We start from the raw sequence: 25,858 nt of genomic DNA, 5'->3' as shown, positions 1-25,858 counted from the left end.
ACAGAGTTACATCCCCAATAAACCCATCGTAATATCGTAAGACTAAAATGCGTTTCATATCCCAATAAATCCATTGTAAAGTCAAAAATGTGTAAGTTGAATCGTCCTAAGCCCAGACGCTCCTCCACTTACAATCAGGTTACATTGGGATAAACCCATCGAACATTCAAACAATGATTGTAAGCTGAACCATCATAAACTGAAAACCATTGTATATCCATCCTTTTTAAAATCTATCCTTTCTCCTTCTATTTCTGTTACATAAGAGGTATTTTCCCACTGACAAAACTAATCCCTTCTCAATACTGCAGCCCTCCACCCTGTCAAGGCACTCAGCCCCTCCACAATTCCTCCCTTCCCAAAGACTCAGCCCCTCCCTCTCTGCTGACAGCTCACCATCAGTGTTCGCAGGTGCTGTGTCTTCTCACTCCCGTATTTCACAGCCATGTCTCTCCACTCTCCCCTCTCTCCCTGAATTCCTGCTGCTCTTCCAAAGCACACAACTTCTCTCTCCGGACATCACACATACTCTTCCCTCTTCCGGAAATGTTCCTTTTCCTCTTTCTTCTCTCCCCACTTTAACACATTCCTATTCTTCAGGTCACAGATTAAAGGTCACGCCCTCAAAGAAACCCTCAGGTTAGGTTAAGCCCCCTCATGTTGCTGTGCACTTAGCTTTTTTTTTTGACAGAGTCCGGTTTTGTTGCCCAAGCTGGAGTGCAGCGGCACGATCTCAGCTCACTGCAACCTCCGCCTCCTGGGTTCAAGTGATCCTCCTGCCTCAGCCTCCTGAGTAGCTGGGATTACAGGCTCCCACCACCATATCCGGCTAATTTTTGTATTTTTAATAGAGATGAGGTTTCACCGTGTTGGCCAGGCTGGTCTTTAACTCCTGACCTCAAGTGATTCTCCCGCCTCGGCCTCCCAAAGTGTTGGGATTATAGGCCTGAGCCACCACGCCCTGCCTGCACTTCACTTTTCAAATACTCAGCACACTGGGCTCCTTCCGTCTTTGCTGCTGGGCCATACACTATAAGTTCCAGGCCACATCTCATCTTCATTTGCACCACTCGTGTCTAGCCAAGAGCCTGCCATAAAGCGGGCAGAGAAAACAATGATCACGTTCCCTTTCCCCTTTGAAAAATATGTCTCTACTTCCCCATATTTCTCTCTGCTACCTCTGTGCACCTTCCACAGTCATACTTGAGAGAACTGCTCCCTTCCTCACACCCTAACAAGCCAGCTCCCCACACCACTGCCCACGGGACTGTGTTGCCAAGGTCATCGATGACCTTGTGCTAAGTCCAACAGACCTGCCTCGATCCTGTGCCTGCCTCCCGGCCTCCTCTGCATGCCCTCTCCCTCTTGTTATCCCTAAGTTGTTGAGTTCCTCTGGGTTCTGTTCACTCTTCCTAGCTGATCCCATCCACCCCCATGGTTTCCATTTTTTTCCTATCTGCTGATTACTCCCAAATTTAAATCCAGAGGCTGTGTGTCAGGGGCCCCCAGGCTTACCTCATGTTTGGAGGTTCTCTGGAAGGGCTCCTGGGACTCAGCACACAGCTGTGCTCATGGCGAGGCTTTATCCTTTTGCTGTGGTGAGGACACACGGCTGGATCATAAGGGGTCAAGGCACAGGCAGAGTCTAGAGGAACCCATGCGAGGCCTCTTTATGCTCTTTCCGACCATCAGGGTCCCATAGAGCCCACTGTCCCTCCACAAAAATGCAGCAACACACGTGTGACATTTCTGCCTGGGGAAGCCCAGTAGAGACTTAGTGCCCAAAGGTCTTAACTGGGGTCTGGTCACATTGGCACCCTCTGCCTAGCAAAATTCTAGACTCTCAGATGGAAAGTAGGTGTTTGGCATAAATAGTGTTGTCTGCACAGACAGTCTAGCCATGGGGAACCACCTTATCAGTTAACTGTCAACTAGGGATGCTCTGAGAGCCAAGTTCCCAGATGCCAGCCAAGGGCCAACCTTGCAGGCAGGTGTTTCTATGAACAGCAGTGTCAGGCCCGCTGTGATAACTCCTTTCTGCACAGGCTGGTATGTTTCCAACTTCCCACCTGACTCAGTTTGCTCAAAGTCAAACTCACTCTCTTCCTCCCAGCTGTTACACCTATAACCTTTTTTTTTTTTTTTAAAGAGACAGAGTCTTGCTCTGTCACCTAGGCTGGAGTGTGGTGGTGCAATCATAGTTCACTGCAACTCCTAGGCTCCAGTGATGCTCCTGCCTCAGCCTTCCAATGTGCTAGGATTTCAGGCATGAGCCACTGTGCCTGGCCAGGACCTATCTTCTGCTTCCCCTTCTTCTCCACCCCTCCTATCCACTGGCCCTCAAATGCAAACTCCTCTCTCCATCTCCATTGCTGCTGCCTCCGTGGGGGCTCTCCATCCCCTCGCCCAGCATGGCTTCAACAGCCCTGTCCCATTTCACTTCACATCTCTCTAATCCCATCCTCACATTACTCAGTGATCTTTTAAACATGAAAATTGGGGCCGGGCATGGTGGCTCACGACTGTAATCCCAGCACTTTGGGAGGCTGAGGCAGGCAGATTACCTGAGGTCAAGAGTTTGAGACCAGACTGGCCAACATGGTGAAACCCTGTCTCTACTAAAAATACAAAAATTAGTCGGGCATGGTGGCACATGCCTGTAATCCCAGCTACTTGGGAGGCTGAGGCAGGAGAATTGCTTGAGCCAGGGAGGCGGAGGTTGCAGTGAGCCGAGATCATGCCACTGCACTCTAGCCTGGCTGACAGAGTGAGACTCTGTCTCAAAAAAAAAAAAAAGAAAAGAAAAGAAAATCAGATCATTTCACTTCTCCTTTGAAAACCATTTGAAATCCTTTAATGGCTTCCAAATGCACTAAGAATTTTTTTAAAAATCCAAACCTCTTAACAAGCCCTACAAGTTCCTCTGTGGACTGCCACCTACTAGCTCCCAGTCTTATTTTATGTCACTCTATCCCTCTGGTGACACTTTCTTTTGTCACTTGCTCACGAAGCCCTTGCTCACTTAGCAGATTCCCACATGCCTGTCCCAAGCCTGGAGTGCTCTCTCCCCTGCTCCCCCCTGGCTTTCCCAACTCATCCTTAGGGTCTCAGGTTGACAATCACAGCCTAAGAAAGTCCTCTCCTATCTCCTCCAATCTAAGTGAGGTCCCTGTAACTCTCATAATTAACAATTCTATGTATCTCACGTCGACTGTTCTTTTGTTTGTTTGTTTGTTTGTTTTGAGACAGAGTTTCATTCTTGTTGCCCAGGCTAGAGTGCAATGATGAAACCTTAGCTCACTGCAACCTCTGCCTCACGGGTTCAGAGATTCTCCTGCCTCAGCCTCCCGAGTAGCTGGGATTACAGGCACATGCCAGCACCCCTGGCTAATTTTTGTATTTTTAGTAGAGACGGGGTTTCACCATGTTGGCCAGGCTGGTCTCAAACTCCTGACCTCAGGTGATCTGCCAGCCTTGTCCTCCCAGAGTGTTGGGATTAATACTGTTCATTTAATGCTTCCCCCCCACCCCACTAGACTGCAAGCTCCATGAGGGGAAGGACTCTTTGTTCACTGATGGATATTTGGAGCCAACCTAGTGCTGGCCATGTGGTAATGCACTGTTTCAGTTAGCTTGGGCTGCTGTAACTAAATGCCACTGACTGCATGGCCTAAACAACAGAAATGTATTTTCACAGTTCTGGAGCCTGGAAGTTTGAGCTCAGGGAGTCTGTGTGGCTGAGTTCTGGTGAGCGCTCTCTTCCTGGACTGCAGATGGCTGCCTTCTCACTGTGTGCTCATACGGCCTTTCCTCCATGCATGTGTATGGAGAAGAGATAGGGAGCTCTCTGTAGTTTCTTCTTATAAGGGCACTAATCCCATCCCAAGCGCCCTACCCTCAGGACCTCATTAAACCTAATTATCTCCCAAACGCCCCAGCTGCAAATACTGTCACATTGGGAGTCAGAGCTTCAACATATGAATTTTGGGGAGACACAAGTCAGTCCATAGCTAAAGATCTCAGTGTTCCGAGAAAAAAATGAGTGAATTGCTGACAGAGAAGTATTTCTAAAATGTATGTCTAATCTTGTCACTTCTTTCCTCAAAGTTTTTCAATAATTCCCACTGTCTATAGAAGAAGTCCTAAGTCCTCAACTCAGCATCTGGCTCTGTGATAACCCAGCCCTGGGTTACCCTGGGGATACTCAGCAGTGCCCCTGGAAAGTATGTCTTTCTCTTTCAGGAGCGTGCCCAGAGTTCATGCCTGTTCACTAGCCCCTGCCTCCCAGGGGGCTGCTCTGCTGTCTGCAGCATTGGTGCCACTGAACCTCGTCCACAGCTCCCTCGAAGCATGCTCTCTGCAGCCTGAGTAGTACATCCAAGCATCAGAGTGAACAGATGCAGAAAACTGCCAGAAACATGTGCTCCCAGAGCTGAGAAGCTGCTGACAGAGGGCAGAGCCACACACACACACACGGAGCTAGGCCTGAGTCTCTGGAGAGAAGAGGCTGTTCTGAGATAAGGCCAGAACCTATCCCTCAGCACTGGGTATCACCACTTATGGAGCCCCTTGCCCACCCTTGAGAATGTCCCCCACAAGACCTGATGTGAACTGGCACAGCCTTGGCCTATCTCTGAGTGTCCTTCCCAAGTTCTGGGAGTGATTAATGGGTCAGCACGACCCACAGTGGATGCTCCGTAAATGTGCATTCCTTTCCTCACTCCCCGTTGCCCAGCTTGTAAGCCTATGCCTTGACCTCCACATCAAGCACGTGCTTTCAGGTCAGAGGCCTCCAGTCCTAGCCCTCCTCTCCAACACACTTTCTCCTGCTCCCTGGACAACTGGCATTGCCCTGATTAGGTTGTGCACTCTCCCAGTGGCTCACTGTGGATATATTGGTCCATAATTCCCAATAGCCTCGCCCTATCTGGTGATGAAAATAAAATCTGGAGGGAAATTTGCTAGAACTTCAGCCTCCCACCATACTGCAAATTGAGAGCTGACTTTGACGTCATATATATGCTAAAGGATCAGCACGTGTTAGAAAAGCAACAGGTGGAGAGTTAGATGGCCTGGTTTTGAGTTTTGTCTTTGCTGTTCACCAATTAGGTGACCTTGGGCAAGCCATTCAGTCAGTTCCTCTGAGCCTCAGTTTCTTCATCTAGAAGATGTCCTACCATCCTCAAAAAATGTGTGCAAAAATCAAATGAAGGAATGCTATGTGACGGTGGTTTGCAAATGACAACACACTACATGAATGTAGGAAATTCAATACCTTATATCCTTAGGAGATTGGGGACATCACTTGCTGGAATAGTATTTTGCTTACCACCAGATCCCTAGGCAGAGAAAGATAAAGAAAGGCTTAAAATTACCTAATTTAGTGAACACCAAAATTGGTAGCATAAATTCTGTGCATGCTGGCAAGTTGGAGGGAATTAAGGGGAACAAAAAAGGAGACCTGGATGTGTTTGGCTCAGTGGTGTGGAACTTCAAATCCAGTGCCAGGCTTGGCAGAGATGTGAAGTATAGACCACACTCCTCTCTCCTCTGAGTCCTAAGCCTTTGGGAAATAAACACAAGATGTGAGGATCAAAATATCAGCTTTATTTTTTATAATAGCAAAAGAGTGGGAACAACCTGATGCCCATCTGTACAGGACTAGTTAGATAAATTATGGAAATTCACTCAACAAAATACTGTGCAGCCATGGCTGGACACGGTGGCTCATGCCTGTAATCCCAGCAGTTTGGGAGACCAAGGTGGGTGGATCATCTGAGGTCAGGAGTTCAAGACCAGCCAGGCCAACATGGTGAAACCCCATCTCTACTAAAGATACAAAAAATTAGCCGGGCATGGTGGCGTGCGCCTGTAATCCCAGCTACTGGGGAGGCTGAGGCAGGAGAATCTCTTGATTTTCCTGAATCCGGAGGCGGAGGTTGCAGTGAGCCAAGATCGCACCATTACACTCCAACCTGGGCAACAAGAGCGAAACTCCATCTCAAAAAAAGAAAAAAATACTATGCAGCCGTTTTAAAAAGTGAAAAACAGCAAGGTGTTGAACCATATCTATAGTATGCTACCGATTGTGGAAGAAATATGTGAGTGTAAGTACATATTTGTCTGAATGTGTATAAAACACACCCAGAAGAGGAGATGCTTAAACACAGGTGCCTCTGCTGAGGAGAACTAAGAAGCTAGGGGAAAACAAAGGGGAGAACATTCACTCTCTGCCTTTTTGCACCTTTTGGATTTTCAACTGTGTGACCATAAGACTGCATTATTGTGTGCACGCATGTGCCTGTGCATGTGTGCGTGAATCCGCTTTATTGGACTCGATAAACATCTTGGACTTAAAGCCAGTGGGCTCCCTGCTTCCTAATACTCAGCTATCCACCGGAAGTTCAGACTGTGTGACCTGCTCTTGGGGAAGTTAAATCCAGGCAGCAAGATGAAGGACCAGAGTAACAAAAGGCGTGCTGTCAGCTCAGCCCCTGCAACAGAGAACCAAGGGGCCGTGACAGCAGCATCCTTCTCCCACTCCTGACAGTGGAAGGGAGAAACTGGCAGTTTCTCCAATCAGACCTCCTCGTCCTGCTGTGGCAGTGTGAAGAGAGGGAGGATGAGGACCCTCCAGAACAGTACAGGAAATGTTAGCAGCAAGTGGACGAAGGAAAGATGGGGCAGGTGTGGAACAGTGCGGCTGGGGAGGGGGATGCCGAGAAGGAAACTGACAACACGCTGCGAGGCGGGGCTGATGGATGATGAGAAGGAAGAGAGGTGTCAGGGCCTCGAAGATCATACACTTTCATGAGTGCCAGGAAATGAGAGGGTGCTGCTGGGTGCAACCCAAATATTGTGTTCATTAGTGAGACTGGAGAGAGAAAGGATGCAGCCTTTGATCTTGCACAACGAGTGAGGATGCGCACATGATGAAGCCGTGACAGACTCTGACCAGGGCATAATTCAGCCCGATTCTAAGGAGGTCCCTCCCTTTCCTGATCCCTCACCGTCCTCTGCCCATTCCCAGCCCCCACAATTAGCAAAACCACTCCGCTTGGCGTTCCAATGTTCTGTTTTACATTTGGCTTTGTTCAGCAGCAGCCTCTGTTTAGCCAGTTTCTGCTTGGGAGCCAAAGCGCCAAGAAACTACACAAGAAGAGCAGAGCCTGGACAGGATCAGAAAATGCCAGAGATTTTGCCACCAAGCCTGCTCCGCCGAGACTGCCAAGAGAGCTTTGCAAATGGAATCAATCTGAACGTAGCTGATGAGAAACATCTGAATGGAGGAAGCCAGGACAAACAGAAATCACTAAGTTTCCCACTGCAGTGGGCTGGAGTGGCCTCCCCAAGACTTCTACTTGTGTGCATTTACCTTTGTATCACGAAGAAGACTCATGCTACTTCTTGGAAACCTATCCAGTTCACAATGACAGACCCTGACCTCACGAACTCCACTTTCCCTCCAGTCCCCAAGCCCTCCCGCCCCCCAGTCTGCACGTGGTTCTTTGGCTTTGTTGCTGTATTTGATACATTTTGATAGCAGACGGGTCAGAGGTAGATTTTGGTCACAGTATGGTGTCTCCTTTTCTCCAGAATTCGAAAACGTCAGGAAGCCTCACCCACTGCCCAGGTATATCCTTACTACCCCCAATTAAAAGCCCAAGATACCGCCCAAATGTAGTCAAGGAATTTGGGGTGTGCTCCTGCAGTTTCCTCAGGGACACATACCCGAGGCCAAGCAAGTGGTGGCATCATTCATTGTAACATGTCTCAGATGATGTTATAATAATGGAGCGTGCTTGGCCGACTAGAGCTGATAAGGAAAAGAGTTCGATCCTAAAACCGGGACAGTGGTTATCTAGCACATTTCGAGGGAGAGAACACTCCGATTCTGACTAATACATGCTCTTGGATCCTAGACCACTTTGTCTTCAGAGTGGAAAATCAGAATACTCTCACGAGATACTTACTTTAGGCCAGGTGCAGTGGCTCATGCACTTTGAGAGGCCGAGGTGGGAGGATGGCTTGAGCCCAGGAATTCGAGACCAGCCGGGGCAACATGGCAAAACCACATCTCTACAAAAATTTTAAAACTTAGCTAGATGTGGTGGCATGCACCTGTAGGCCTAGCTACTTGAGAGGCTGAGGCAAGAGGATTGCTTGAGCCCGGGAGGTGGAGGCTGCAGTGAGTCAGGATTGTGCCACTGCACTCCAGCCTGGGTGAAAGAGTAAGATCCTTTCTCAAAAATTATAAAAAAGAGAGATATCAACCAATAGATAAACATTGATTCAGCAGTGTCCGGCTTCCTTCCCCTGCCTGCTTATCCACCACACAGCCTTCTCAATGCTAATGCAGACCAGCTGGCCAGCTGCAATCACCTGAGCAGACAGTGGCATTCAACACACGGACATGGTGCTTTGTCAGCCGGACACTCGACGTTTAGCTGGCACAAATCTGGGTAAATGCCAAGTTGAGATCTGGCATCTGCAAAGCTTTGGCCCAGGACTGGGACTGGGACTGAAGGTGACTGATGGTTCTGTAATTGTATAGTTAGGAACCCCTGAGTTTAGGAACACGAGTGACGCGTCCAGAAACAATTAAACCATTGGTCAGGGAGTTGCCCTGCTTCTTGCGTTCTTTGAAGAATAACTTAGCTATGTGTTACTCTGAGCATAAACATTATGCTGACGTTGATCCAGGAATTTAAACAGTGTCATGTAATGTAAACACTACAAATACCTTCCTGCTGAAATGGTCTGTGTTCAGGATGGGTTAGGGTTTCTTCTCTACAAAAGTACTTTGGGGCATTGGATTTTAAATTCACAGTCAGATCTGCATTTTTCTCCCATTTACATTGCGTGGCCTTCAAGCATTCTCACCAGCTTCTAAGGTTGAGGGAGCCCTCTACTGATGGCACGGCTGTAATTTCGTAGCACATAGCAAGGAAAACTGGATGAGGTCTGAAGAACTCCTGGATCTGAGAACGGTAACCAGTCTCGAAACCTAGAGCAGACGGCGCTGTGTTTCTAGAGCTTATGAAAAGCCAGGCTCTAGAAACACCCTTGATTTCCTCACAGTATCCACATTATTTCAGGTTTTATACTTTCAGACAATAGAAGAAAAGAAAGGTCTGAAAGGAAAGTCGTGTTCTATGCATTGAAAGCCTACATATTTTTGTGTGCACATGTACATGCATCCCCTATACACATGCGTATGCACACGCACACACACAAGTATGCATGCACTTCTGCTTTTACAAATATACACACACCTACACATACACTTACATACTCTGCAATTGCAGCATCATGGCCCACTACAGGAAGACTTTGCTCTGTGTGTGCGTGTCCTGGAGGAAAGGCGTGGGAGGGACATGAGTATACATAGAATTCCAGAATCGTGGGACTGGATGGAACATTCACCCTTTGTGGCACGTTCAGAGGACAACTCTGAGGAGGCCACAGCTTGAGAAAGGAATTCTCCCCAGCGGCTGTGGTCTTGATGCTGGAGGTTAACAGCTTAACACCAGGGTGTGGTGCCCAATTGTGAACTCAGGAAATTAATGACGATAAGGGTGGGCTGCCTGCCGAGGCCCGCGGTGTGAATCCCAAGAGAAGCACCTTCTATTTTGAGACCTCCTCCGACCGCGGCCTGCTGTCCTCCGCTCTGATGCACGTCCCACCTCTCTGACTGTGTGCTGCTTTCTTCGACTCTTTTATTCCTAAACTTTCCTGGGTTTCCAACCCATGGACAGTGAGAGCAACTTATTTCCTCGCCCACTGATTTATCAAAAAGAATAATCATGTGGTATTAGGAATCAAATACCTGACACAGATGTCAATAGGAAGATGTCAAAGGTATAACTCTTCCCTTGCCAAGAACATCAAAGGGAAGAGAGGGGAAATGGCAAACAGAGGATCAAACTAAGGCTGGACAAAAGGAGATAAAAGCACAATAAGGTTCTTTTCCTTGAGAGGGCTCCCCTGGAAAGGAAAAATAAAAGCACAGTCTCGCACCACATCATATAACCAACGCTGCCAAATAACCGCACACGCCAAAGGAGCCATGCCTGGAAAATCAAAAGATCAAAAGACGCCACTCCTTTGCTCGAAAACCTTCAGTTACTCCCGTTGCCCATAGAAAATCTACCGTCTTTAAGAGGACATTCAAGGTTCTTTACTTTTCCTGCCAAAGTTCCTACCCACCCCAACACGTGTAGCTCACTCTCATGTTAGCCCGTAGACCACTGTCACCTCATGGCTTCCCTGCTACTGTTCCTTTCTTCTCTGTGTGTCTGGGGCCTACCCATGCTTCAAGAGTCAGCTCAGATGTCACCTTCTGCATGAAGCCTTCTCCAGCTCTCCCAGGCAGAATATATTTCTCTCTGTCCTGTGTACCCAGAGGATTTTGTTTCTCCCTTCCTCCCCCACCACCATAACACTTAAGGACAGCCTTCACAGTTGGGTCTCCTCTGCAGTTTACACATTGTGGTCAAGCCCACATGTTACTCATGTTTGCCTCTCTCTTGAGTTCCCATCCCCACCATGTCACTCCATGCCCACCACTGATCCTTCTCTCCTCATTCCTTCTGCTAGGGGCCTACCATAGCATCTCCCATACAATCGATTCTTAATACTGTACATTGCTTGTTCCATGAAGCTAAATTAACACCTAAGATTAGGGGAAATATAGTTCACTCCAAAGACAGAAAAAAGGCAAGTGAGATATTGTGTCTGATCCTAAGTAATACAAAGTCTCCAGCCTGGGCAACATAGGGAGATCTCATCTCTACAAAATAAAAACATTTTTTTAAAACCTAGCCAGGTGTGATGGTAAGCACCTATGGTTCCAGCTACTCGGGAGGCTGAGGTAGGAGGATTGCTTGAGCCCCAGGAGATTGAGGCTGCAGTGAGCCGTGATGGTGCCACTGCACTCCAGCCTAGGTAACAGTGCGAAACCCTGTGTTAAAAAAACAGAAAAGGCCGAGTGAGGTGGCTCATGCCTGTAACCCCAGCACTTTGGGAGGCCAAGGCAGGCAGATCACGAGGTCAGGAGTTCGAGACCAGCCTAGCCAACATAGTGAAACTCCGTCTCTACCAAAAAAAATTAGCCGGGCATGGTGGTAGGCGCCTGTAATCCCAGCTACTTGGGAGGTTGAGGCAGGAGAATCACATGAACGCGGGAGGCAGAGGTTGCAGTGAGTGGAGATCGCACCACTGCACTCCAGCCCAAGCAACAGAGCGAGACTCCATCTCAAAAAAAAAAAAAAAAAAATCACATCTTCTGAGTTCATAGCATAGAATCCCAAGAAACCTACAGTTTTGGAAGTAACCCAACCTTTAAGGTCAGTTAAACTGACATACTGGATGGCTCCAGGGGATGTCAGGAGAGTAACATTCTCTGGGTTTCCTTCTGGACCTGAGAATAACTTTAATTACTACTTCATATTCCAGTTTTCCAGTGCTTAGCCAGAGCACATCCTTGAAAGGTCACTTGATTCACTAATAAATACTGCCAACTCTGCTTTTTCAAGAGTGGATTTTGATTAATTCAATCAGCAAGCACTTTCCAATCCCTCTCATGTGTAGAACGTAACACTTGACACTGTACAAGTTACCAAGCACATAGCACATGCATGGCCCCTGACCTCACGGGGTTTCCAATCTAGGGCAGACTGGAATCTAGAATTCCAGTCTAAAATCTTTCAGTTGTAGTCAGTATATACAACAATAAATTATGGGTTATGATACAATTACTTGTTGACTAAATAGTAGAACTAATGCATGCTATAGAAAGACACCTGTGGATGAGGGTCGTTATGGAGGCCCTAGAATCAAACTCAGCCCTAATAGACAGAAAGGCTTTCACTAGGCAGAGAGAATGGGAGCCAATCTAGGCGAAGAGACCACTACAATAACAACAAATGGTACAAGGGGCATTGGAAAATGGAAAGTAGGCCAATCCACTTACGTAGAAGTTAAAGTAGGGGTGCAGTGGTTATAAGATCAAAAAGACAGTTTGGAGGCTTGGCATGGTGGCTCTCATCTGTAACCCCAAAACTTTGAGAGGCCAAGGTGGGTGGATGCCTTGAGCCTAGGAGTTTGAGACCACCCTGGGCAACATGGTGAAACCTCATCACTACAAAAAAATACAAAATTAGCTGGGTGTAATGGCGTGCACCTGTAGTCCCAGGTACTTGGAAGGGTGAGATGGGAGGATCACCTGAGCCTGGGGAGGTGGAGGCTGCAATAAGCCATGATTGCACCACTGCACTCCAGCCTGAGCAACAGAGCAAGATCCTATCTCAAAAAAAGAAAGAAAAAGGAAGGTAATTTGGGACTACATTGTGATGAATCTGAGTGGCAGAAGCAGAAATTCATACTGTATCCTGTATAGACTAGGAAGTGATGCTCTCACATGGCACATTGTAGGAAGTTGGGCAAAGATACAGAAATGCTGAACAACTGGTTGTTTTTTGTTTGTTTGTTTGTTTGTTTGTTTTTAATCGAGACAGAGTCTTGCTCTGTTGCCCTGGCTGGAGTGCAGTGGTCCGATCATAGTTCACGGCAGCTTCAACTTCCCAGGCTCAAGTGATCCTACCGCCTCAGCCTCCAGCGTAGCTGGGACTGCAGGCACATGCCACCATGTCCAGGTAGTTTTTGTATTTTTTGTAGAGGTGGAGTTTTGCCATGTTGCACAGGCTGGTCTCAAAGTCCTGGGCTCAAGCAATCCGCCTGCCTTGGCCTCCCAAAATGCTGGGAGTACAGGCATGAGCCACTGCGCCTGGCTGAAATGCTGAACTTTTAATGGCCCTTCTTGGTTCATGGCCAAGAACAAAAAAAAAGGAAAAAATATCAACCAGCTCTTCTGACATCAGCTGTAGTCAAAAGTATTCACAGGGGAGTGAATCTAAATCTTCTGGCAAAAAAAAAAAAAAAAAAAAAAAGACTACAACTTGGGGATTAGCTGTCCACTTCAGTCTTCCATGTGCGCTCTGGCCTGTCTGACCCAGAGTCATCAGCAATGAGCAGCTGAAGCAGGAAAAGCAGCAGAAACTCAGAGCTGCTGGTGGCTGGAAAGAAATTGTTCCTGGCAGTGAAATCTGCCCCATCTATGCCTGGGATCAAGCAGTGGGATTAGGTGGTTTGCTGGGCCCCACAGCATGGTCTGCGGTGCTGTCAGCAGCCTTTAATCAAAACATGACTGTGTAGCACGCAGTGGTGGCTGGTTTATGTTCTAGATATTAAATGCAGGCTTACGCATCCCTCTATTTATACATGCACCCAGACCTGCTGGATAACTGCCATTCCATTCAAGGGAGGTGAAATAAAACCCTCCTGTGCAGCACACTGAGACACACAGCACACATTCCTGGAAGCAGCGGGCAAGAAAGAATTTGACCTCCAACCACAAAAAGGAATCCCGTAGGGGAAACCGCACAGTGGCCTAACAGACCACAAACAGAAATCCATTTCAGAGTGTGGAAAGCTGGTCTTGGTGAAGTAGTAGGTGGAATTTTGAACAAGTCACACCAAGTTAGAAGCACAGGAAGGCAACACAAAGGGCACAGCGGGCACCACCTGTCTGCATTTGCATCCGCCTCATTGTCAAACTCCAGTCTTGACAAAATCCTGTCCTTGGGAGACCACCTAGGTCCAACTTCATTCCCCAACTCATCGGGCTCGTCTGCCAACAGTCCTTCCCCAGAGACTGACGGTTTCAACCCAAGTAGAAAAGCAGACTGCAGAGGCCAGCAAGGTAGGTTGTGTGGGAACTTGCTAAACTGAGTTTGACAGCCCCTACCAAGACAACTGGCTGACAGCTTATGCTGACAAAATTCACTGCTACATAGACCTTTAGTTCCAAACAACCCACGTCCTGTTGCTTTCTGATTCCCCACCTGTGAGCATCTATAGACAGACCATATTTTATTTTCTTGCTCACCTCTTTCCTAATGCTTTCCCAGATTACTGGAACTGAATGTTTTCTTTTTTTTTTTTTCTTTTTTGAGACAGGGTCGCACTCTGCTTCTCAAGCTGGAGTGCAGTGGCGCCATCTTGGCTCACTGCAACCTTGACCTCCTATGCTCAAGGAATCCTCCCACCTCAGCCTCCTGAATAGCTGGGACTACAGGTGTGTGAAAACATGGCCAGCTAATTTTTGTATTTTTTGTGCCAATCAGAAAATCTTTGAATCCACCTATGACCTGTAAGTCCCACCCCACTTCAAGTTGTCCTGCTTTTCCAGACCAAACCAATATATACCTCACATGTATTGATTGATGTCTTATGTCTCCCTAAAATGTATAAAACTAAGCTGTGCCCAACCACCTTGGGCACATGTTCTCAAGACCTCTTGAAACTGTGTCTCAGGCCCCGGTCACTCATAGTAGGCCCAAAATAAATCTCTTCAAATATTTTACAGAGTTTGGCTCTTTTCATAGAAAATGTAATATGCACTCAGCGAAAACTTGTTGAGTGAATGTACAAGTCAATGAGTACATAAAGCAATAGTGAATGAGTGAATGGATGGTTAGATTGTCAGTATTGCCCAGATTTAAAGAAAAGGAAAGTCACTCCAGATATTGATCAGGTTGAACCTCTTGCCTTTACTTAGGCTAGTCATTATTTAGTCTTATTTTACAGAGGAGCCAACCAAGGCCAGTGTGGACTACACACCTTGAAAAGGCCACAGTGCTCATCTCCTCATGTAGAGCTCTTTATTCTATACCATTCTGCACGACACTGATATCTGGTTTGGTTGGTTTCAGTATCTGGTACATATATCATGGGATTACCTTCGAGAAGACCAGGAAAAATACCTTACTTCTTTTTATCCTCTTCTTATTAACCCCTTCTTAATTTCTTGTCTTTATAGAGAGCAGAGATGAACTTATAATAGGAAGATGCTGGACTCTGTTGTTGTTGTTTGTTGTTGCTGTTGCTGTTGTTGCTGTTGCTGTTGTTGCTGTTGCTGTTGAGGTAGAGTCTCACTCTGTCTCCCAGGCTGGAGTGCAGTGAGTGGCTACATCCTGGTTCACTGCAACCTCTGCCTCCTGGGTTCAATCAATTCTCCTGCCTCAGCCTCCCAAGTAGCTGGGATTAGAGGCACCCGCCACCAGCCCAGCTAATTTTCATATCTTTAGTAGAGACAGGGTTTCGCCATGTTGGCCAGGCTGGTCTCAAACTCCTGACCTCAAGAGATCCACCCACCTCAGCCTCCCAAAGTGCTGGGAACACAGGCGTGAGCCACTGTGCCAAACCAGAAGATGCCCCGCTCTATAAACAAGGCAGACATGGTCTAAACAAGTCCAAAATGCAAAAGTCTTTCAACATCAAACATAATTCCCAGATTGGAGTCCAGGGACATGGCAAGGAGGAAACTTTTATCAAAAGAAATTGCCAAATCGTGGGAATGTGGGAAATGAATCCATCACAGGTGCTTCATCAGTTCAGCTGGCAGGGCCGGGAAAACAGCTGCCTGCAAGTATACCTGTCTCCTCTAGCCAAACCACCACCAGGATTTCCATGGCAAGTAGCTCCCTGGACTTGATTCAGACCCTACATATGGAAATTCTCAGGGCAAGCCTAGCCTTCTTGCCACTGGCAAAGTGCCACAGAAACGTTGCCACCCCCTCCTCTCCTGGGCTCCACCCGGAGACACAGGCATCAAATGGAAAGAGCAGAGCTTCTAAGGACAGAATGGACTCAGGCTTCGTAGTGGCCACAGGCCTCAAGCAATGCAATCGCCACCACTAAACATGCCCGTTCTGATGCTGCAGGAAGAGTGAAACCTGAGCTCCAGGGAAATTTCTGGCAAATGTTCTCACAGTTTGATTTGTGAGAACAGCAGTTCCTGATAAAAACTTCAGAAAGGAGATAGTAGCTATTAACACCTCCTGGGCTGAACCCTGCAAGTCCTTTGACAGTCTTTCAGCATGTTAGACAAAGGTGTGCAGAAAGTCAGAAAGATTTACTGGATGGTGGGGGTGAGAGAGCAGCCTGGAGGCAGGAGATAGTTCTCACCCAGCCTTTGGAAGAGGTCAAAAGCTAAATGGTTTTCTGCCTTTATTTCCGTAACTGTAAAATAGGGGTGACCTAGGGTTTGGACTGTTGTGCTTGTATGTAAAATGCCTAATCTACATTCTGTGAGTGTAGGCCAGATGTCCTCAAGCCCCCTCAGCCTGGGGTGGTAACCCTAACAGAAGAGTCCTGGGGCTCAGCCCTCGTCAGTAGAAGCCTTCCTCATACCCTGCCTTTCTGGTTCCAGGAGCCCCCAGGCACCCCACGGGCGCTCTGGAAGGGTGCTGGAGCCTCTCTCCAAGGGCCCCCAGGACACTGCTCTTCGCACGGCTACACCCATTGGTGCCCTCCTCTGAGCCCCACAAACACTGGTACAGTGCTCCAGTGCGCTGCTCCGGCGCCCACCTCACTGAAAGCAGGGAATCTGCTCCTCCTAGTTTGTATTACATTCTCAGGCTGTGGCGCCCAGCAGGACCAACTGAGATGCTCATATTATAGACCCTTGAGTGAAGCATCTGGCCAGTTTATGTAGTTCATGAAAACTGAAGAATGATGAGGTTCACAAACTTGGGGAAGGAGAGCTCCATTTCTCATAAAAGGTTGTGGCCTGCAGGGTGACCATTCGGACAGGCCGGGAAGCACAGCCTCCATCCAGAAGCCAGAAAAGGGCACTTTGCTGGGCATGGTGGCTCACACCTTGTAATCCCAGCACTTTAGGAGGCCAAGATGGGCAAATCACTTGAGGTCAAGAGTTCGAGACCAGCCTGGCCAACATGGTGAAACCCAGTTTCTACTAAAAACACAAAAAATTGGCTGGGCGTGGTGGTGGGCACCTGTAATCCCAGCTACTCCAGAGGCTGAAGTGGAAGAATTGCTGGAACCTGGAAGGCGGAGGTTGCAGTGAGCCAAGATGGGGCCACTGCACTCCAGCCTGGGAGACAGAGCAAGACTCCGACTCAAAAAGAAACAGGAACTTCAAGGGTCAGAAATATAAAACAGGGATTTATGCTGAATGGGGTGGCCACCTATACATATTCAATAAGCTATAGGAGGAGTCATGAATATTCATGAAAGGAGAAACATGCACATGCACAATTGAACTTCATACCTCTCCACAGGACCCATGTTCAAAAAATGGTGGCATTACCATGATCCACTGATGGAGTATTCAGCCCTCTGGTCAAAAGGTGAAGCAGAGGACATGAAGACCCTCACTATACATCCTCCATCGACCGGCCAGAACCACTCTGTGGTTGCTGATCTCTGATGAGTAAGGAGGGTCGGTCAGTTGTTATGTTGAAACTGCAAAAGGGAGGGTCAGAAGTCAGTGGTTGGTGAAAATCAGTGATGCTCTTCTGAAAGGGCCAGTTTCTGTTTAGCCCTTAGGGAAGAAAGCCTAATGGTGGTTAGTGAGGGATGGGCTACAATGAGGCATTTCTGAGCTTCCATCCCATCATGGACAGGAACTTAGATTCCAAGGTCTCTTTGGGGTCCCCTTGGCCAAGAGGGGGTCCGTTTAGTCAGTTGGGTAGCTTATATTTTCATTTTTAATTCTCATTCTTTAAGGCTGCCTGAAGCGTTGGGGTAAAAGACCATTTGAAAGGCATTTCACCATGCATGTGGCAGACACCCCTGACAGCAATAACTTCACTGAAGCATGACTCTGTGAATGACTCTGCGGTCTAAGAAGAATGTGTGTTCAGAGTCCCAAGGTAAGGGATCCAGGAGGAGCCAACCAGGAGATCCACTCCTAATCTACGAAGGACATCTGAACCTTTGGCCCATCACTTGGAACACAAGTAATACAGGGGATCAAGTCCCTTTTTGGGGGATTAAATGGAGGTTGGTAGGTGAAGGTTGCTAGGTGGAGGATGCTATGTGAAAATGCTTTATAAACTGCATGCTTTTTTACCAATAGTAGTGGTTGTCCTGTCCAGCCCACTGTGACTAGACCATCCCATTATGAAAGTTCCCCAAATAAACCCTATGCCTTATTGGCTGTCTCTAGATCTTTTCTTTGGCCTTTTGGACATGGTGCCATCTCTATTGGAGTCAATAGGGGCCTAGTATGACACTATGTTACTGCAGTGAAGTTCGAACTTTTCCATGATTGTTCAAGTCTAAGTCTATTGAAATGAATTGATAATACACAGATTGGCCAGGCGCGGAGGCTCACACCCGTAATACCAGCACTTTGGGAGGCTGAGACGGGCAATCACCTGAGGTCAGGAGTTCAAGACCAGTCTGACCGACATGGCAAAACCCCATCTCTACTAAAAACACAAAATTACCCGGGCGTGATGGCAGGCGCCTGTAATCCCAGCTACTTGGGAGGCTGAGGTGGGAGAATTGCTTGATCCCAGGAGGCGGAGGTTACAGTGAGCCGAGATCGTGCTATTCCACTCCAACCTGGGTGACAGAGCAAGACTCCAACTAAAAATAAATAAATAAATAAATAAATAAATAAATACACAGATTAACAGAGGAAAAAAAGGCATACAATTTTATTTTTTGTTATTTTACTTTGTTTCTGTAAGGTATACGATTCTATTAACATGCATAAACACTGGGGGATCGCAGGAGAATGGTTACCATAACCCAATGAGATACAGATGCTTCTGCACCCTTCTTCGTAGGTGGAGGGAGATGCAGAATACAGGCCATGCATCTGAGGTTAGGTAAACAATGGTTAGTGCGAATGAATGGACCCCGGAGACAGAGATTAACTTGTAAATGATTCTTTTTGGAATTCAAATGAGCCACAGAGGCAGACATTCTCTTGTGAAAAAGTCAACCAGATATGGTTGCATTCCTCAGTCTTCTTTTCTGCCATAGATAATGAGATTTCAGGGAGGGGACGGAAGGCAATTGTGTTTTCTTTGGATGGTCCAGTACTTTTTCTTTTTTCTTTTTTAATATTTGTAGAAATGCGGTCTCACTATGTTGCCCAGGCTAGTGTCAAACACCTGACCTCAAGTGATCCTCCCACCTCAGCCTCCCAAAGTGCTGGGATTACAGGCGTGAGCCACTGCACCTGGCCAAAGGTCAAATGTTAAAGCAGATAAGAGAATATCAGAGCATAACATCTTTCAGTATCTGCTTACTTTCAAGCACCTTTCATTTAAAATAATCAGCATGCAAGAGTGCCATGTTTGGAAGCAAAATTTCCTAGGCTCCTTCACTACACTCTAATGTGTCCTTCCATAGATGATAAGGATATTTTTTAAACATAATCACTATACTTTCATCATACGTAGCAAAAATAATAATTCCTTAATGTCTTCTAATACCAATCCATATGCGTATTTCCTTGATTTTCTCAAATTGTGTTTTTATTGTTGATTTGCTCAAATTGGGATGCAAACAAGGGTCTCACGTAGCATTTGTTATCTATTCTCAGTCTATTTTATCCCAAAAATCCATCCTCCCTTTTTTTCTAATGCCATCTTGGTTGGAGAATAATGCTTAATTATTGGAGAAAAACTGGGTCATCTTTCCAATGGAATGTCCCACCTTTTTTGAGTTCGCTAACTGTATTCTTGTCATTTAAGTCATTCTTCTGTCCCTCATATTTCCTGTAATCTACTAGCAAATTCTAAAGATGATAAAATCAGGTTCAATTGTTTAGGCAAGAAAGTGTAAATGATGCTTCCTGTTGCATTACACCGTGAGGCACATAGTGTTTGAGCTGCCCTCCTTCTAGGGAGGCTAAGATTGATCATAGATAGATCATGGGGTATAGGTGAGGTCAGCCCGGCCCTTCCGTTATAATATTCTCCATCAATATTCCAGCCAATAGTTTTAGCCTCATTATTAAATGTTGCCTTGTTGCCTAGATCAAGTCTTTCTTCCTTTTTCTTTCTTTCTTTTTTTTTTTTTTTTTTTTTTTTTGAGACAAATCTGGCTCTGTTGCCCAGGCTGAAGTGCAATGGCAAGATCTTGGTCCACCGCAACCTCCACCTCCCGGGCTCAAACCATCCTCCTATCTCAGCCTCCCTAGTAGGGACTTCAGGCCTGTGCCACCACACCCCGCTAATTTTCATATTTTGGGTAGAGATGACGTTTTGCCATGTTGCCCAGGCTGGTCTTAAACTCCTGACCTCAAGCGATCCTCCTGCCTTGGCCTCCCAATGTGCTAAGATTACAGGCATGAGCCACTGCACCCAGCCCTAGATCAATTATTTCATTGGAGGTAATTTTTTAAAAATCTGTAATTTCTCCTGCATTGATAAGTTGGAATTCTATATAGGCAGGAACTACTTTTATCAACTACTTAGTTATTCTAAAATATAGTTGTCATAGGAAAGGTAAAATAAATGCTTTCTCATTATTTATTCATTTTCAGAATAATAAACCCTAACCTCCAAAGACAAGCCATTAGGTTGCTTGGGTTTCTGATTATGTTTAGGTATCATTGTGAACTCATGATTTTTATGTATTTGATAGGTTTTAATCCATTGTATTATTACCATCCTTTTTGATGCAGAAATTGCTCCACTTCAGCCAGTGGGAACCCATTCAAAGTGGGTCCTCTGCTGTTTTGACCCGATCCCAAGCAGTCTTGGAGTGCTTCTTCACTTCCTGGCAAAACAAGTTCTCCAGTGCTCATCATGTGCATATCTTGCCCCAGACCTGGAACCAGCCATTTCACCAAGGGAAATGGTATTTAGAGATCTACCTCAGGATTTTTTTTTTTAATTAAGCATTGCAAACATAATTGAGACTTCCTGTGCAGATATCTCCCAGATTTTACTGCCCTCCCTTTTTCTTTTTATTTCTTTTATTTGTTGAGATGAAGTCTCAGTCTGTCACCCAGGCTAGAGTGCAATGGCGCCATCCCGGCTCACTGCAACCTCCACCTCCCCGGTTCAAGAAATTCTCCTGCCTCAGCCTCCCAAGAAGTTGGGATCACAGGCCCCCGTCACCATGCCCGGCAAATTATTTTGTATTTTTAGTAGAGACGGAGTTTCACCATGTTGGCCAGGCTGGTCTCTAACTCCTGACCTCAAGTGATCTGCCAGCCTCAGCCTCCCAAAGTACTGGGATTACTGGCATGAGCCACTGTGCCTGGCCCACTTGTAGGATTTTTAACCCACCTGTTATGTAGGACAGGGTTCTAATTTTGTGTTTTTCCATATGGATAACTGATTTTCCAAGCACCATGTAATTATTTTCTCACTGATTTTTTTTTTTTTTTTTTTGAGATAGAGTTCCGCTCTGTCACCCAGGCTGGAATGCAGTGGCATGATCTTGGCTCACTGCAACCTCCACCTCCCAGGTTCAAGAAATTCTGTGCTTTAGCCTCCCGAGTAGCTGGGATTACAGGTGTGTGCCACCATGCCTGGCTAATTTGTGTATTTTTAGTAGAGATGGGAGTTCACCATCTTGGCCAGGCTGGTCTTGAACTCCTGACCTCATGTTCCACCCACCTCAGCCTCCCAAAGTGCTGGGATTACAGGCATGAGCCACCACGCCTGGACGACTTTTAATTATATCTTTATCATGTAGTGAATGTCCAGATACGTGTGAGGATGTCCAGATACGTGTGAGGATGTTCTGGGCTCCTATCCTATTCCATTGACTTATTTTCCAATTCTTGCACCATCCCACTATGTTCTTATTTCTATAGTTTAAATAAGTCTTGTGATGTCATAGAACAAGTACCACCACCTACTTTTTAAAAATGGAATTTAGTCTTCTCGGCCTCTTGCTCTTCCTCAGAGTCTCCCAGAGCACAAAGGACAGAGAAGACAGTATCTAACATCTGAGAACGCTAAGGAATGGGGGACTGGCTGGTAGTCACTCTAAGGGCAGAGCAAAGAGAAGCACTGGGGAAATTCTACATTCCCAGAGTTTATCTGAGCAAAGTATGAAGATATCTTCCATGGGCCAGTTGTGAGCCATTAGAGACTGCCATTGTAAAGTTTCCTAGATCCAGCTAAGAGGACCAGCTTCTAGAAAACTAGAGCTATGCTGAGGCAGGAGGATCGCTTGAGGCCAGGAGTTTGAGACCAGCCTGGGCAACATGGTGAAACCTCGTCTCTACCCAAAATACAAAAATTAGTCTGGTATGGTGGCATGTACCTGAAATCCCTACTAAGGAGGTTGAGATAGGTGGATGGTTTAAGCCCAGGATGTGGAGGTTGCAGTAAACCAATATTGTGCCATTGCACTTCAGCCTGGGCAACAGAGCCAGACCCTATCTCAAAAAAAAAATACCGGAACTAGAACGAGAGCTAAACACTGAGCTGCTGAGGGAAGACTTAGAAAAGAGATGCATTCTCCTGCAAGAATGAAATGACAGGTGAGAGATTCCCAAAAAGGGAGGGGCCAGGTGGTGGGTGGAGGGACATGATCTCAAAAAAAGTTCACAAAGTGCTCCATGCTACAAAAAGTTAACTTTAAACTTCTGTCCAGCTCAGGGAGTTCTAATGCCAGCTCATGTCAGTGCTGTGCGAGTAGGACCTTCCCTGTTGCCCCCTCTCCCTTCCTGTTTCTTTTTTTTTAAACGGAATCTCCCTCTGTCGCCCAAGCTGGAGTGCAGTGGCACAATTTCGGCTCACTGAAACCTCCACCTCCCGGGTTCAAGCGATTCGTCTGCCTCAGCCTCCCAAGTAGCTGGGACTACAGACACATGCCACCACGCCAGGCTAATTTTTTGTATTTTTAGTAGAGACGGGGTTTCACCGTGTTAGCCAGGATGGTCTCGATCTCCTGACCTCGTGATCCACCCGCCTCAGGCTCCCAAAGTGCTGGGACTACTGGCGTGACCCTGTTTCAACCTACAGGAGTCACAGGCCACCTAAAGAGTGCATGGGTAGGAGGAGAAAACAACACTGAGGAAGACCGATGAGACACATACCACACCCTCCATTCCCACTGCGGGCTCTCCACCCGCTGCAGGCGCAGGTAGGGGCCAAGATAACTTATGCTTTGTGATGTTGGAAGTTTTGACTACTACTGGACATATATCTTTTTCTTTTCTTCTTTTTTTTTTTTTTTTTTGAGATGGAGTCTCTCTCTGTTGCCCAGGCTGGAGTGCAATGGTGCCATCTTGGCTCACTGCAAACTCTGCCGCCTGGTTTCAAGTGAGTCTCCTGCCTCAGCCTCCCAAGTAGCTGGGATTACAGGTGTGCACCACCACGCCCAGTTAATTTTTGTATTTTTAGTAGAGAGGGGGTTTCACCATGTTGGCCATGTTGGTCTTGAACTCCTGACCTCAAGTAATCCACCTGCCTCAGCCTCCCAAAGTGCTGGGATTACAGGCATGAGCCACTGTGCCTAGCCTAGATATCTTAATCCATGAACCGAGACTGGTTTTCATGGTCAAAGGGCTTTTTATTCAGAGTGGCCAGAAAAATCAGTGACACCTGGCAGAGATTTCATTCAGAGACAAGAAAGAACTCGCCATACATTCACCTTACAAGTGTGGAGGACACGGTGGTTCATGCCTGTAATCCCAGCACTTTGGGAGGCTGAGGCAGGCAGATCACTTGAGGTCAGGAGTTCGAGACCAGCCTGACCAACATGGTGAGACCCCCCCCACCTCTACTAAAAATACAAATATTAGTCGTGGCCTGTAGTCCCAGCAACTCGGGAGGCTGAGGCATGAGAATCGCTTGAACCTGGGAAGCAGGGGCTGTAGCAAGCCGAGACGGCGCCACTGCACTCCAGGCTGAGTGACAGAGCAAGACTCTATCTAAAAACAAAAAGCTTTGGGAGGCCGAGGCGGGCGGATCACGAGGTCAGGAGATCGAGACCACGGTGAAACCCCATCTCTACTAAAAAATACAAAAAATTAGCCGGGCGCAGTGGCGGGCGCCTGTAGTCCCAGCTACTCGGAGAGGCTGAGGCAGGAGAATGGCGTGAACCCGGGAGGCGGAGCTTGCAGTGAGCCGAGATTGCGCCACTGCACTCTAGCCTGGGCGACAGAGCGAGACTCCGTCTCAAAAAAAAAAAAAAAAAAAAAAGCAAAAAAAACCCAAGTGCAATCACAGGAGAAAAATAATACTATTTCATGATTATACCCCAGGAATCCTATTTATTTATGTAAAGTACTGGCTACCCACTATTTTTAATACACTGCTTAACTAAATTTGCTAATATTTTATTTAGGATTTTTGTATCTACATTCTTTCTTTCCCTTTTTTTTTTTTTTTTTTTGAGATGGAGCCTCGCTCTGTCACCCAGGCTGGAGTGCAGTGGCGCAATCTCGGCTCACTGCAAGCTCCGCCTCCTGGATTCACGCCATTCTCCTGCCTCAGCTTCCCAAGTAGCTGGGACTACAGGCGCCGGCCACCATGCCCGGCTAATTTTTTTTTGTATTTTTAGTAGAGACGGGGTTTCACCATGTTAGCCAGGATGGTCTCAATCTCCTGACCTGGTGATCCACCCGCCTTGGCCTCCCAAAGTGCTGGGATTACAGGCATGAGCCACCGCGCCCAGCCTGCATCTACACTCTTAAGTGTGATTAATAGATTATTTTCTTGTTCTTGTCAGCTTTATAATCAAAGTTATACTAATTTCGTAAAAAGATCTGGGTAGGTTTTCCCCTTTTCTATGCTCTGAAACAGTTTGTGTAATATAAGGACTGTATGTTTGTTGATGATTTTGTAAAACGTGTCTCTGAAACCATATTTGTCCCTATGACTGGCAACTTCAGGGGACAGGAGAGTGAATAAATAATCTGTAATTTCATTTCAATACAGATAAATTATAAATTGCCTGGAAGCTAGCAAATGAGTGGGAGCACCATTATCCCCCCTATTGCGGGATTCTCTTCTCTTAGGACACCTCAGCCACCATATATGGCCCTGGGCTCATGGTTGAGTAAGAATACTAGTGTTGGCCGGGCACGGTGGCTCACGCCTGTAATCCCAGCACTTTGGGAGACCGAGGCGGGCAGATCACGAGGTCAGGAGATAGAAACCATCCTGGCTAACGCAGTGAAACCCCCGTATGTACTAAAAATACAAAAAAAAAAAATTAGCCGGGCATGGTGGTGCGCATCTGTAGTCCCAGCTACTCAGGAGGCTGAGACAAGAGAATTGCTTGAACCCAGGAGGCGGAGGTTGCAGTCGGCCGAGATTGCACCACTGCACTCCAGCCTGGGTGAGAAAACAAGACTCTGCCTCAAAAAAAAAAAAAAAAAAAAAGAATACTAGTGTTACTTTGGATATTAAATTTTTGTAAAGCTGAATTTTTTTCTTTCTTTTAGGGTAAAAATTAAATAGAAATTGACAGAAAAGAAACATTGCCTCCTATACACTGGTTGGACCTCTTATGCACCCCATCTTTGCAGAGCACTGCTGTAGAGAGTGGAGTGAACACGACGGGCAGCTATAGCAATGCCAGCAATCCCCTCAGGTCTTCTGTGGGGAAAGGAAGAGCAGAGAAAGGGGGATAGGTTTGTGCAATGGCCGTGTCAGCTATTTTTTAACCTGTGGGAGGCAGTATATTATGCATTTTCAACCTTGTCTAATTATAAGGATTACTGAGCACACCTGTTAAAAGAGATGCCCAGACTTCTGCCCAGACTTTCTGAATCAGAATCTCCCAGGAGGAGCGCCTGAGAACCTGTGTTTTTCACAAACACCCCCCAGAGAGTCTTGTGAATAGGCAAGTTTGGGAAATACACAAAAGGAGAATAAATACGGGCTTTGCAGTCAGACCAGGGTTAAATAACGACTCAGTCTTTAGCAGTTGTGTGGCTTCAAGCATGACATTTAATCTCCTTATGCCTCCTTCCCTTATTTAGAAACGGGGGCCCATCATACGGCAGGGCAGGCGTAAGGACTAAATGAAAGGATGTACCACACTGGGCACAGGGCCT

At 46.7% G+C, this 25,858-nt stretch overlaps 1 protein-coding gene across 1 annotated transcript in view; it reads right to left on the bottom strand.

The window, feature by feature from the left end:
- LOC129478600 (uncharacterized) overlaps positions 1 to 25,858 on the bottom strand; it is an 88,552-nt gene that overhangs the window by 5,910 nt on the left and 56,784 nt on the right. The window contains exons 5-9 of the mRNA XM_063636656.1: positions 18,318 to 18,459; positions 17,174 to 17,328; positions 5,462 to 5,563; positions 5,287 to 5,339; positions 1,516 to 1,645 (exon numbers count right to left, since the gene is read on the bottom strand). Of these exons, the coding sequence (XP_063492726.1) occupies positions 1,516 to 1,645; positions 5,287 to 5,339; positions 5,462 to 5,563; positions 17,174 to 17,229 (341 nt within the window). The 5' untranslated portion in view covers positions 17,230 to 17,328; positions 18,318 to 18,459. The remainder of the gene's footprint in view (positions 1 to 1,515; positions 1,646 to 5,286; positions 5,340 to 5,461; positions 5,564 to 17,173; positions 17,329 to 18,317; positions 18,460 to 25,858) is intronic.

Source organism: Symphalangus syndactylus, chromosome 3, assembly GCF_028878055.3.
Source record: "Symphalangus syndactylus isolate Jambi chromosome 3, NHGRI_mSymSyn1-v2.1_pri, whole genome shotgun sequence".
Taxonomy (NCBI): Eukaryota; Metazoa; Chordata; class Mammalia; order Primates; family Hylobatidae; genus Symphalangus; species Symphalangus syndactylus.
This window is presented reverse-complemented; position numbering and strand designations above follow the sequence as displayed.